General features: G+C 32.0%; 1 protein-coding gene and 1 long non-coding RNA gene across 2 annotated transcripts in view; both read left to right on the forward strand.

The window, feature by feature from the left end:
- Positions 1 to 517, forward strand: part of LOC143072428 (uncharacterized) — a 33,368-nt gene extending 32,851 nt beyond the window's left edge. The window contains exon 9 of the long non-coding RNA XR_012977179.1: positions 366 to 517. This is a non-coding gene — a long non-coding RNA (uncharacterized LOC143072428). The remainder of the gene's footprint in view (positions 1 to 365) is intronic.
- Positions 518 to 2,289: 1,772 nt separating this feature from the next.
- Positions 2,290 to 15,088, forward strand: part of LOC143072427 (cilia- and flagella-associated protein 206-like) — a 45,014-nt gene continuing 32,215 nt past the window's right edge. The window contains exons 1-7 of the mRNA XM_076247347.1: positions 2,290 to 2,402; positions 3,086 to 3,434; positions 6,067 to 6,152; positions 6,524 to 6,636; positions 8,446 to 8,550; positions 9,313 to 9,411; positions 14,946 to 15,088. Of these exons, the coding sequence (XP_076103462.1) occupies positions 6,538 to 6,636; positions 8,446 to 8,550; positions 9,313 to 9,411; positions 14,946 to 15,088 (446 nt within the window). The 5' untranslated portion in view covers positions 2,290 to 2,402; positions 3,086 to 3,434; positions 6,067 to 6,152; positions 6,524 to 6,537. The remainder of the gene's footprint in view (positions 2,403 to 3,085; positions 3,435 to 6,066; positions 6,153 to 6,523; positions 6,637 to 8,445; positions 8,551 to 9,312; positions 9,412 to 14,945) is intronic.

Raw genomic sequence — 15,088 nt, forward strand, 5'->3', positions numbered from 1 at the left:
TTTCTCATATTTAAGCTAGAATCGGAGTGTTTTTATTGAGTAAATTAGTTAAAACCTTTCACTAAAAATAATTGAATCAATTAAAATAGACACTTAAGTGTTTAAAAAGTGTCCAAAATCTTTCGTCAAATTATCTTGAAATTTGAGGCCAAAACTGGCCCTTACCGGACCTACTCCTTTGTAGGAAATAATTGTCAGGAAGTAGAAAGAATTTACATATATGTGCACAAGTGTTGCAAAGAAAAACAGAAACAAAGTTTGAAAACAAACATTTTTTGCATATTTGTTGTTTCAAATTTAAGTTAAGAAATATGTGTCTTGTTATATTATCATTTGTCTTATTAAGTCAACTTTTTGTTATTCAGATATCTCAAGATTCCCCTATAACATCATCTCTGATCAAAGATACTGTTGCTGGTCTTCATACCTTGATACCAGATATTAAAGAAATCCACATATATTCAGACAATGCAGGATGCTATAAGAACACATTAATGATGGCTTCACTCAGAAGAGATGTTGGCAATAAACTCAAATTGAACAACTTTTCATAAGCTCAGGATGGCAAAGGTATGATCTGCAGCATTTATTATATACACTTGACAAAAAAATGCATATAATAAATTCACCATTGAGTATTTTATTTTGTTTCAAAACTTAACATTATGAGGACCGCTCACAAAAGATTGGCAAAATGTAAAATGAATTTCTTTACAAATTAAAGTTGAAAAGATGACACTGTCTACAAATTTTTGTGCAGATACTAAATTAATTTGCTTAATAGTTGCATTTTGTTTCTTTATTTTAAGGCAATGTGATCGTAGAGCCTCCCATTTTAAGTCAGTTATCAAGCAATACATAAATGAAGGTCATGATGTTACTTCAGCTGAAGAAATCAAGTAGTATGTATATATAGTAAATTTGTAAATATTTCCAGTAATCTTGATATCTCATAATTTTTTATATGACCGCAAAACAACTTAATAGTTTTCTACTTTCTAGACAATAACTTGTGTTTAAGTGTATGGTGCTCTTTAAAATTGTACTACAAGGTTCTATTTTACAAAGTTTATATTTTTTTCAAATTTCATATATTTTAAAAGTTTCAAGAACAAATCTTCAACAGTTATTGCACAATAGATTTGTTAAATCTTTGTCCACATTTATTTTGTGTCAGAAACCTATAATATATCAACAATTTGATCACAATCTAAATTCACAGTATCAAGCTTGAATTGTGTTCCCAAATTTGCCCCAAATAATTAGGATTTGATCTCTGCAGCCGTTTTAGGCTGTGCTCAGGGAAGCATTTTATTAGCATTTAAAATGAAATTGTTTTGTATGATAATTTTTTGCATGCAAAAAGAAATTGTTTAGTGTGATAAATTTTAGCATGCAAAAAGAAATTGTTTAAAGTAAATAGACTTCATCAGTCCTTTAAACCATGAATTGATGGACAAACTTCAGTGACAAAACAGTGTTTTAAATAGTTTTGTGATTTCTCTTTTCCTGTATTTGTGTCTGTTTAGACATATACTTTAAATGGTACTGTACAGACACAAGTCGATGCTGACTTTGTTATGAAATTATGAAGTTATATCGTAAAATAAAAACCCAACTAATGTATTTTGTGTCGTATATAAAATGTGTTTTCAATACATGTATCAACAAGGTATATTTTTTAGGCCATAGATGCAAGACAAAATGGTCAATTTATAGTTATAGTTGTGGACACAGTAACTGTTATCGATGGTGAAAAGAACAATATGAAATCAATTCCAGGAATTACCCAACTTCATAATTTCCAGTTTGTGTCTGATGGATTGAGAGTATGGAAAGCTTACATAGGAAAATAGGAAAAGGTAAAGGGCTCTGTGAATTACATAAAGATACTTTCTCATATACCAGTATAAATAAGAAGATATGGTATGAATGTCAATGAGACAACTATCCATCTAAGTCACAATGTATGAAAAGTTAACAATTATAGACCTGTCAAAGTATATCATACTTTATCAGTAGAAGTTTTAAGAAGTATTTATAATTCAACCCAATAATTTGATCACTTTAACCTTGAAACAACTCAAGCTTTTGCAGCAATACTCTGTCCGTCCATCTGTCCCTCACTAAGCCATTACAAGTCATAAAAATGAAAACTAAGTATATATAGTGTGACCAATATTTTCTGCATGAAAGACTTGATGACTTTGATAAGTGTTTCATTCATATCTAAGGGTACGTTATCATTTAGCTCCTATTTGTAGAAAAAATAATTATTTTATTTATTTTAGGACAACTTATTCCTTGGAAATCACTTGGGTCTCAACCAAAGCCAGCTGAACGTCTCGTGAAATTGAACTGGACAAATGTGAAAACTGTCAGCAGATCTTAGAATACTGAAGGTAAGGAACCCTAAATAATAATGTTGTATTCAGCTGTTATAATTAAGAAAATGTTAAATCATATAAGGAAAATATTTCAAACTGGATGAAATAAGCATAAAATTATTATACTGAATGTCAATAGCTATATTTTAGATAAATGTCATGATTGAAAATGAAACCTCAGTGCATTTAAGTACTTTATTAAATTTGTAAAATGACTCTAGAATTAAGGCATAGTATGATTGTCCTAAAGATTGCTTCATCAAATCATTTAGCTCTAATGAGACATTGGATAACCACCTTCTGCTGGGAGATTGTAACTACGTACAAGTCATTTCTGTGCATGACTAGGCTAAAACTATGTGTGACACAGAAGTAAATTTCATTGATACCCAATCAGTGTCAATACCATCAGACTCAATTGTAGGAGAAAGTGGGCTGCGTCAGGGTTTGGCACTTAAAACCAAGAAATGATACCCAGTCAGTGTCAATACCATCAATTGTAGGAGAAAGTTGGCTACGTCAGGGTTGAGCACTTAAAACGAAGAAAAAAAGAGTAATTTTCAGTGAGGCTCAGTGGAAATACATGCACGATAGGTTCTATGCAAGAAAAAGAACTGGCAGCTGCATAGGAAATGAGAAATATGAATGAAGAAGATCAGCACCTATTCAATGTTGATGAAATTATTATTTAATTTTAGGCTGACTTTTTAGAAGAACACAGAAGAGTTTTAGAATCTAGGTTACAACCAGTGATCCGAGAAATCACAGACATTAGGGCAAGAACAAGAGAAGAGTTAGAAAGCTTGTATCGTAAAATTGTCTCAGTTGTTTTATTAAGATCTGGCCTTGGGAGCCCTACATATATAGCTGTAGTAAGGGAGGCAACTGCAGATCTTCAGAGTGTCTTCCCACAAACAGAATTGGGAACTGTCATGTCTCTGAAAAAGCGTGACAAAGAAAGACAACTCCTGGAATTGACAATGATTGTGACTGGTATTAGACTGTTCAATAAGGAATGTGGTAAAGGAGGAGAAGAAATTGATGATTGTAAGTTTTATGTTCAAATTATTTTAGCAAATTTCACAAGATTTTAGACAATAAATGTAAAAGTTCAAAAAATGTACTTTGAAATTCTGAATTCAAGAAAATGGAGACAAAGCATGATAACTTAGAGATAAATTTTGTCTGATCCCATGGTTATTTTAAACAGCAACATTTAGCACCATTTTTAAAAGAAATATTGAATCAGCAGAGCTCCAGATAAGAATTCACAAATTGGGTTTTTTACCCACCATTTTCTTATATAATTGGGTGATAAAGTTTTTTGATTGCATTATCAATTCCAATTCACCCCTCATGTTAATATCAAATTGGGTTTTTCACCACCAAACTCCTTAATGTATTGGGTTTTTTTATCAACACAATATTGAATATTTAGGCAATATCAACCCCAGATTTTTTTTCCATCTTAAATATGTTTCTTTCTTTGTTTAGCTGTTTTATTTGGTTTAGGGTTAGGGTTAGGGTTATTTGCTAGCTGTTTTATTTGGTTTATTGACTGAGAAGCAATTGTAGGTTTAATTTGTGTTCCGTTTCAAACCTTCTGCCAGTTTTGTATTTTCTCATATAAACTGTAAAAAAACGGATATGTGTATTCACAGGCACTCGTCTTATACCTTTATATAATAAATTCTGAGACCAGTGCCTGTGTGTGTATTCATTAATTAACTGTAAATGAAAACAAAGAGTATATAAACTCTAATTATACTTGAATGTTTTTGTTTTATTCCAATTTTCATAAATCTGGGTTTAGTTGTCTTTTATTAGAACTTTTGGTTTCTGATGCTTTATGATCATGTCAAAATTAATTTGGCCTTTCACTTTTTCCAACTGATTTCATTTTTGAGGAAACCCTGCTTTTATTAGCAATGTTCTCGTTAAGGTACGTACACACGCCTGTGTGTTCGATGGACGCTTTCCTAAAAACACTGACTGAGTCTTGTTATCATCATAACTTTCCCTAAGCTTTTCAAAAGAAGCAGAAAACATGCTTCTATTCAATAATTTTTACCGGACATTCACTTTTGTTTTAATTCAATGTATGTAATGATAAATCCCAAGCAATGCGAAAAAAATATGACTTCATGACACACGCTAATTGGATAAACGCCGAGAAGATCGAAATGTTTTCAAAAACACGTGTACCTATTGAGCAACGGAAAACTCTAACAGGGACCCATTTCAGCTACTTGATGCAGGGATCTATTTTTAGAACGAAAGGAAATTTCCAATTATAAATATTATAAAAATAGTTTAAAATTGTAAACAGATAAGGGTAAATAACGCAAATGGTAGCCAATAAAAGGGTTGAGAACTCATGGTTTTGGAATATAATTGGGTTTTCCTTTGAATTAATTGGGTTATTGAACCCTGCAATGGGCAATTGCATTGGGTTTTTATACGCCCGTCGTCTTTTAGACGGGACGTATTATGGTATACCGTTGTCCGTCCGTCCGTCTGTCCGTCCGTCGTCCACACTTCGGACAATAACTCAAAAACACTTTCACCAATTTCCATGAAACTTAAGTGAATTGTTTATATCTATTGACGTAAGCTCCCTTTCGTATTTTTTTAATTTCAGATTTTAAGTTTTGGATTTATGGGGCTTTATTCATCAAAAAGGGGGGATTTTCAACACTTCGGACAATAACTCAAAAAGGCTTTCACCAATGTCCTTGAAACTTTGGTGAATTGTTTATATCTATTGATGTAAGCTCCCTTTCAATTTTTATAAATTTCAGATTTTAAGTTTTGGATTTATGGGGCTTTATTCATAAAAAAGGGGGATTTTCAACACTTCGGACAATAACTCAAAAAGACTTTCACCAATGTCCATGAAACTTTGGTGAATTGTTTATATCTATTGATGTAAGCTCCCTTTCAATTTTTATAAATTTCAGATTTTAAGTTTTGGATTTATGGGGCTTTATTCATAAAAAAAAGGGGGATTTTCAACACTTGGGACAATAACTCAAAAAGTCTTTCACCAATGTCCATGAAACTTTGGTGAATTGTTTATATCTATTGATGTAAGCTCCCTTTCAATTTTTATAAATTTCAGATTTTACATTTCCGTGTTATGAATTTTTATGCTTAAAAAAGGGGGGATTTTCCAATTTTGGGACAATAACTAACTCTTTCACAAAATTTTATGCAACTTTGATAAATTGTTTATATCTCATAAGCTCCCTTTCCATTTTTATAAATTTTAGATTTTACGTTTTCTTAAGTAATGAATTTTTATACTTAAAAAAGGGGGATTTTATGAAACTTTGGTGAATATATTAATGTAACATCCCTTTTGATTTGTATATATATTTCTAGTTGATCATATAAATTCATTTAAAGCATAAAAGACAAGTTAAAATAGCAACGGGCGTATCATGCGCTAAAGCGCAGCCCTTTATTTATTATTTGTATTGCGTGATCACGCAAATACGCAGCTTATCTGGAGCTCTGAATCAGGCTACTGAACTTTTAAAGAATCAGTTTTCTTGAAATTATAAACAGTAAGTCTTATTATAAAATGATAGTAGCATCTGTTCAACATTGATATGATTCATCACATTTTTATTAGTTTTTAACTGACATGGCATCTTTTGTCTTTCTATTGTACCAGCCATTTTAGATAAAGCAGTACCTGCCACAACACAGAATGTAGATTCAGAAATCCACCCACATTGTGTGCTGCCAATAAATATACAGGTAACTGTGTTTTGCTGAATTCTTGTTTCAGCACTGTACTACATAGAGAATTGATGATGGACAAATGAACATGGGAGACAACTCATGATTATCTTGTGTGACATTGGTTTCATTTGAAAGTTTAGGTTAAAAGGTAACCTTGTCCTTTTAGATATGGCTGCTTTGAAGATGGGACACTTTATGAATGAAAGCGGACATCAGTTTCTACTACCATTTTCTTTTATCTTAACCATCTAATCAGACTTAATTGTCTAGAATATTTGAAAGTTTTATGTTTATTGTTTTAAAAATGTATATATAAAATTATCATAATTCCACTTGATACATAATATACAGTTACAGCATCAACTAATGTTACTGCATTTTTGTAGATTTGATAGAAAAGATGCATTCTGGTGAATCAAATGAAGGTCCATCCACCCAGTTGTTAAAGGAATCACTGATAAATACAAGACAACATGAGGCTTTCCTTAGAGTTATATTAGTAAGTAGATTTGAATTGATATTCAGCATCTATATCATATCAAGACATCTGATTCTATTATGTTGGCAGGGAAAAAACAAAGGGTGGCTGCTTAAATATAGTTCAATACCCTGTAGAATAAATATTTTTTTGAAAAAAGCAACACTTTTATTGTGCTTTGAGAAAGTCAATTAGTTTATGATCTAAAATATGTTATATAAAAAAAATATTACAGAAAATAACAAAAATAGAATTGATTTGGTAGTATGCTGTGTCTAATAGACAAGAAAATGCATTTAATCATACTATAAATCAGTCTATATCAGTAGATAAGCTTGAGTTGATGCATGATTGATGTTGGTTATAATTAATCGGTTTTCTTGGTCCTCAAACGCTTTATGCTCTGTATTTGTAAGATAATATATATAGAATACAAGTAAATTTTAAAACAATGACAGCGACAAAGTCAGTATTGCACCGTAGTAACTGATCAGCATATCATTTTACACTGACATAACAAAGACTTTTTAGGTTACAAACTTAACATTCAAATTGGTATATTTGTACGTAATCTGTATAAGAAATACTAAGATTAGACTGATTTTCTCTTGATATTTGTCAAAGAGTTACTGCAATTTAAATTATTTATTTGTAATTTTAGAATGATGTTATTAGCTGTGCTCATCAAGTTGAATCACTAGAAAAGCATTTAGCAACTAGAATGGAGCAGCTACAAGCCACAGTGCAATCAAAAACGGCTGTGCCTACCGCTTAAGTTTATGTACCGTATTTATTCTAATAAACGCCCCGGGAGCGAAGACAATTTCCGAAAGGGGGGTGTCAATTAGAGAAACGAATTTCGTACCTTACTTCATTGACCTTTACCTGAATTTTGTTGAAACTGACTAGTAACATACACGTGTTTCTTATTGTCTCCATAATCTATAAATAGCGTTTATCTGTAATGTGACTCATCAAATAATTTGTTAAAATTTTCGAATGAACAAGCGTGCACATCAATGGAACATAATTTCAACAGTGTACTGTGTAACTGACAGATCTATTTTTGGAACTTGTACACACTGTGTTGGATTATCGGAGTGGATTAAAACATGGGCATTATTGATTTTTCGTTTCATGTTTCTGAGTGACCGGGTCGATGTCTTTGCAATATTGTAATGGGTTAGTTTCAATTTTATTTGTTTAACTACAAAATGGGGGTGTTTATTAGAAGTCAAAAGTTCTGAATGCACGATTTTCGGTAGGGGCTTTAAATAGAATAAATACGGTAAGTATTCATCCACAAACACACATGTAGTCCACAATAAAATGTATTTTTATTGAATAAAAAACAATCAAAACATTGTTAAGTTAGAAGAATGGGAATTAAGATCTAAATCCGGCTCGAAATGTGGAAATAAAGGTCAAAATACTAATAAACAAATATGTCCTGATAACATCAAGTCAAGTGATGTCATAAAAATACATCAAACTTTTACATACTTTATCTAGAATGGTAAAAAAATCATATTTTGAAAAATAGTTTCTTGATTTTCTTTGAATGTGACTTGCATTTATCCTGTATAAATTACATGGTAATAAACATCATTTAAAACTTGATTGCACAGTGGAAATTATGTCTAGCTCCTTCAAATTTATATACATGAATTATTCAATTGTTTTAATTTGTTTTTTTGCCTGACCATACATGCTATACATGTACCTTTTTCGAAATATTTAACATTTGCAAGCAGCATCAAATACCTCAATGCAAAACTCCCACTTAGCTGACCATTGAAGACATTTAATTTATCTTGCTTTATTTTACAGCCTCAGTTCATTCATCTGTCACAGTTGTGGAGTGGTTTTCAAGATGAGATGGTATTACTCAGTGTTCTTAGAAATATATTGGCTAGTCTGGAACCATTTACAAGGGTAGGTATCCATTGAATTAGTCACTCAGAAATATAGTCCCTTAACCCTTTAACCCCCAATCCCGCCTGTAGGCGTGATGGCGACAACCATTATTTGATGGCCCGTATGACCCTCTATACTTTTTTTGAATTGCCCCAACTGAACTGTCATGATAGCAGGGACTTCAACCAAGCAGTTCATGGTCCATCAACTCTTCTCAGATGTCTGTTCATGAAAATTTGGCACTTTGAAAGCCATTTAAGAGTTCAAAATCAGAAAAACATGAAAAGTAGCCAAAATCAGGTGGGGGTGGGCATCTTTTGATGGCCACTACGTAACTGGAAGTGACTGTTGGTAAAAACTATTATCATATATGCATGCATACTAAGGTGGTATAGGAACACAACGAGGTATAATATGGCCAATAGGAATCTAGTCTGTAAAATCTAGGTCACCGTTTTGTCAAAAATCCATAAAAACGGACATTTAGGCAGACCTGACTTGACAATAATAATTCCCAAGCAAGACACTGAAGTCCAATATACTCCCAGCTAGCATGAATGGACTACTGTAACTATAGGGTAATACTTGAATATTTTACAAGTAAATGGGGGAAAAATACATCCTATATCCCAAATATCAGTCAATGTATCTGACCAAATAATTTTCCAATATGAAAAGTCAATATGTATATTAGAAGAATACAAAACAATGCTTTGCAGCAGGATTTACATCAACATTATCAATATAATTGTGACAGGGGAGATAATCTATCTTTTTCAGTCAAAGGGAGAGAAAATTAATCCTAGTGATTTTAAAGATTTGGATTGGTTGTTTCCAGATACAACAAAGCATTTTAACAAATTACCACTGCAATATAGGGTAAGTTATTTCACAATATTATAATTGATTTATTAAAATAAAAATATATAAACAAGAATGGTATCTTCTTAGATCTTTAAATGTCAAAAGTTCATAGTTTTCTTTTTGTATTGATATGGTCAGAGAGTAAATAAAATTTATTCTAATATGACAGCCTATTATCGTCAACCAGTATAATCACAATATATCTACCTTTAGTGAAAACGCAGTAATACACAAAAACAGCTGTTCCGCGTTACGACCAACTTATTTGTACAAGCTGCCAGATATTCTAAATTTTTGACATCAAAACCCCCAGTTTACGTAGGCTAAGATTCAGATACAATATTATTTATCTCTATTCTACAGCAAAATAAACAAATCAGTCCATTTCTATTTATTTTTCATGGTAAAATATTCATAAAACGAAAATTCCACGAAATGATGTTATTGTCTTGGCATGGCAACGAAACAAGGTGAAGTCACAAGTATGGTTTTCGTAAACAAAAAATTAAATGTAAATACCGCAGGGTTTAAAGCTTCTTGTATGCCTCAGAACGAATAAAATTACATTGAAAGAAAATATATAATCATTGAATAATATAATATTACTCATATTATCAAAATTGGGTAAAACGGAACAGCCAAAATAGTATCGTATGTATAGGCCTTTCATTGCTAACAAAATTACCAAATTTGTCCTATTAGAATTGTATGTATAGGGCTTTGATGGCTAATATTCTAATAGCAATACCCTTCAGATGTATTTGTGTGTAAAATTAAGAAATAATTCATGGCAGCCGTAGATCTGTTTTCATTTAACCATGGATTGGGCATTTATATTCGTTTATTTTACCCTGAGACTTAGTGAGGGGTGAAATACGAATATAAATGCCCAACTCATGGTTAAATGAAAACCAATCTATGGCTGCCATGAATTATTTCTTAATTTTACACCATATACATCTGAAGGGTATTGCTATTAGAATATTACAAAAAGTAAATAGGTACAAAATTAAAAAGGAACAGAATTTTGACTTGACCCATGGTATACTAAAAGGATTACTTTGTTATAAATGGTGATTGAGGCAGTAGCAGCTACTTGATTTATGCAAATTAGAAGTTTAGAGGTCAGTTTGCAGCATTCCAACATGTACATTAGTGCATGCAACTTATCACAAACTTTAAAAATTTTGTCTTTTCTAATAATGTTTAGAACAATGGAAAAAATAACAAGAGACAATGACTATCATTATTGAGATTCAAGCTGGGATAATGAGGATCGAGGCTTAACTGAAAAATTTTCCTAGGAACCTTGACATTAAAGGGAAAATTCGCGATTTTTTACTTATGGTTTAAATATGTTCATTATGACATAATATATATATTCACAAAGTTTTATTGCTATATGTGCAGTAATAAAGGAGAAATTCAATAATTAATGAAAAAATATTAACAACTTCCTGTAAGTCGTGACGTTTTCTCCTGGTTTTTGCATGCCGGGATTTAAAATACAATCATTAAAAGTCTTGGTTTTTAATCATATTTTAACGTAATCGTAAGCGCGCCGATGACTTATGCTTTATCTAATAACCAGCCGATAATAAGAAGATAAAACGCACAGACGTGCAATTGTACACATTCATGAGATAAATTTTCTATGTTCAACGTATATATTCGAATTATTTTTTTAGACAACACATAAAGTTATCAATTTATTTTTAATTAATGCATTTTCGGACTGACAAGGTGAACAAATTAAAGTACAATAATCTGTAAAGACAATATGTTGGTGTACTCTTATTGACCTTTTACTGTCTCTGCTATGACTAGGTTTATACGATGTGTGTATTCACGGTTCTGTGGCAATACTCGTAGATGGCTTGTTGAAAGGTAAATTGTTATTTGCACTTCGGTATTTAACCACGCCTCTAGGGCACACCTTGCCAGGTGTGACTGTCTTTTCGGATCAGTGGATTATAAAACAAGGGAGCATTTAATACATACATTTAAAATACATATTCAAGTTGGTGACAAATGAAAATAGATCGCCGTGGAATAATTTAATTATATTTGGTGCTATTATTTATTTGAATTCAAATAAATTAATTTACTAAGAAATAAACAATTTTCGGTTAAAGACGGGAAACTAACTTTGATAATTCAATTAACTTTTACTCACATATTTTTTCTCTTATGATTTGTGCGTGATTGTTTCTATAGGACAGTGTACATGTATAAATGGTCCAAAAATTAATCATATAATCATAACTAAAAATGTCTTGTTCGGAGAATGATAGTACTAACAGTGGTTCCAGTCTGTCAAGAGAGGCAGATTTTGACGAGTATGGTCAATTAGGGTACGCACTAGAGCCAGGGTATACCGAAGAAGAGCTCAATGAAATGGAAGCTGCAGAAAGTTCCCGAAATCAAGTTATCCTTAGCAACCCTCGCCAGTTGAACACAGATTGGTGTTCGTGTACTAAATGCATAGTTATGCCGTTATTGAAGGAATGTCTTTGTTGCCACGAATTTACTCTCTTTGATGGTAATATTGAATTGGGTGAATGCATTAGTGACAATATGGATTTCAGAACAGTTTGTCTGAACCCGGTTGTTTTTCAAACCAGCTATATTCAATTCAAAATATTTTATTGTTCAAGTATCAAATGTACATTTAAACAAAGGGATTGGACAAAAGGCAGCTATATAAGTTTTTTGAGGTACAAGCGCCACAGAGGGAGAGCTCCAGACGTACTAACTCACAGCCAAAGCCGACTAATGGCTTATCGTCAGTTTGTTTGTTGGGTTAGAAAAGGGCAACCACTTGGCAAGAGAAACAGAGCTTGTGTTGTTAACATTATTAGGGAAGCATTTCCGTCACAAGATGGTGTTTATGAAGGCTTCAAAGAATGTGAAAGTGACACGTCAGACTCGGAATAGTTGTAAAATAGACATATGTTTGATTTGAGGCTCAAAGTATTCTTTTGTATATGTATAGATAAAATATATATGTCTGCTTTAATTCTTTCATGTTCACATTTAGTTGACTTATACAATATACTTTTACTATTGGTCACTGTTGAAGGCCATACCGTGACTTATATAGCTGCTTAAGTCCACTTTATTTCGGTACGTGTCTCCCAAGAAAACAAACCACCGTTTGAATGGTTTTACACTAGTAATTTTGGGGCCCTTTATAGCTTGTTGTTCGGTGTGAGCCAAGGCTCAGTGTTGAAGGTCGTACTTTAACCTATAATGGTTTACTTTTTAAATTGTTATTTGTATGGAGAGTTGTCTCATTGGCACTCACACCACATCTTCCTATATCTACTCACAACTTCTTATTTAATCAAATGACAAATCTTTTTGCGAAAGTTTGGTATGCAAAAGTACTAAGTTATAAATGGGTGTCTTGCAATATCAAAGTGATAATCTATTTGTCAGATCTCTTATATCTTTTGACGAAATCAAACCATCATGGTATATTCTGCATTTGTATAGACCGAAGTATTATTAAACCTATCTTTTTATTGTTTTCTGCCCATGTCTGCTCATCGCCAGAAATAAAGTATCTCACACGAAAAAATGGTATTAATTCCAGAGTCAAAATTTAAAGAACTTATTTTCCATGTTTTCTGGTATTGTACGAAAGAGAATTGACCTAACAAAAGAATTGCTATCTCAGGCTGTTAGTAACACATGTAGAGCAGTGGGTCGTTGTTGGACATATAAATCTTAGAAAGTGTATCATCTGTTAAATTTGCAGGTCACTGAAAGGGGAAGTCCCATACGGAAGTAGGTGTTGAGGATGATTTTTTTTTTATATCCAGTGACACATATTACATGCGTATTCTTGAACGTTTGATACATCATTTACTCTCAAATTGCAAAAACGAAAACTTCCACTTGTATTTATAGTATTTGTATTTTTATCCATCTGATGAGTTAAGGTTTTTTCTACTGATTTGTATAGTTCGTTCATATGTTGTACTGTGACACCACTGTCCAAGGTTATGGGAGGGTTGGGATCCCACTAACGTGATACCCCTAAAGCGGACAAGCAGTTTATTCTTTAAATTGCTGTCATTGAATATCAAGAAAGAAAATAAATCCCGAAATTGATTTGAAACTTTAATACTCAATAGTTTTCCTAGAAAATATTCACATCCCTTGGGGATTATTTGTAGTGTACGTCCAGTTGTATATATATTACATGAATGTCGGAACAATTGTGATGATGACGAATTTCTTCCTTTATTCGAGAACAATCTAATTGATATATAAATCTGTGATTTAACTATGTTCATAACTTCGATCTGTATTTAAATCAAATTGGTTCTCTGCTTCTTCTTCTTCTTTTGGTATACAATAGTCTATCGAATTCGTTGATTACATACTGTTCAGTCTGTTGGCATACGTGGACTAGTCTATTTACAAAACTTTTACCCCAATTTACACAAAATGTATGTTTCTTATGTTCAATGTATACATGTATATATTTTAAATTGCGCTATAGTTCCGTAACTTTCTATCCAGGCGTATAAACGAATCGTCGACAAGTGCGTACATTTTTTAAAATCAATATTTCTGGTATGTTCCAGTCTGTCCTTTACTATTGACAACGAGTATATATTACATTTTCCCAAATTAACCCTTGGAAAAAATATGTAAATAGATTTTTATTTCTTCAAATTTTTGTTTTTTATGGTATTATTTATATTTTTATAAATAATGTTCTTTACACCAGAAATGTTGTTTATAAACAAGCGTACGAGTTAAGTAATGACTAGTATATTATATCACTTTCGGACACGCAAGACAGAGATGTATATTATACACCTGATAGTTCAAAATGGAGAGTTATAAGTTATCGGCCGTGTACACTGATCAATATTTACAGAAGTGAAACGATGCATGAACTTGCAAGCCCGACAGGAAATCGCTTGAATACCTGGACGTGTCACCACACACCCCTCACAATACCTTTGGGAGAAATACCTTTAGCCATGCTGGTGATCAGATGAGGGAAGATCCGAATTTATTTGAATAAAGTTTATTACTTAAAAGAATTATGAACAAATTAGATTTTCGAATTTTCACGGAACACTTATTTAAGATTTGAATTTTGACTTTTTAACTAATTCCAATATTAACAGTTTAAAAATAACAGACTATGGTTATTTAAAAAAAATAAGAACATTTTCCGTATCAAGTTAGTTAGTCAGATAAAACAACCGTACGATTGACAAGCTATCAACATGCAATTACGACTACATCGGTTACTGTAGTTTTGGTCCTTTGTGGTTTATAGACATATCGTGATTTTTAATCTTAGAAGATGACAAAATGGCGGAACGCAGAGAATTGATACTCATAATTTAAAATCGATGGTGATCTCTTATCTAGCGGAATAAAACTTTAATATCTATAAATTTGAGAATCTTTATACAGAATGGACATAATATCAATTTTTGATTTTTTTGCGAAGTTTCCCTTTAATTTTCTTGTTTACAAAGGTCATTACTATGTTTATTCATTAACCATGTTAACAGGGTTACTGTGCTTGGGCTTTAGCAAAGTTTGACAGATTACTGTTACCTAGCAACCCAGATATTGATGTACTTAGAAATAAAGATCATTATTATGGATTCAGCAATAAACAAGCAGCAACAGAATTTTCTCAAAACCCAGATGG

This window comes from Mytilus galloprovincialis, chromosome 4 (assembly GCF_965363235.1).
Source record: "Mytilus galloprovincialis chromosome 4, xbMytGall1.hap1.1, whole genome shotgun sequence".
Classification (NCBI taxonomy): Eukaryota; Metazoa; Mollusca; class Bivalvia; order Mytilida; family Mytilidae; genus Mytilus; species Mytilus galloprovincialis.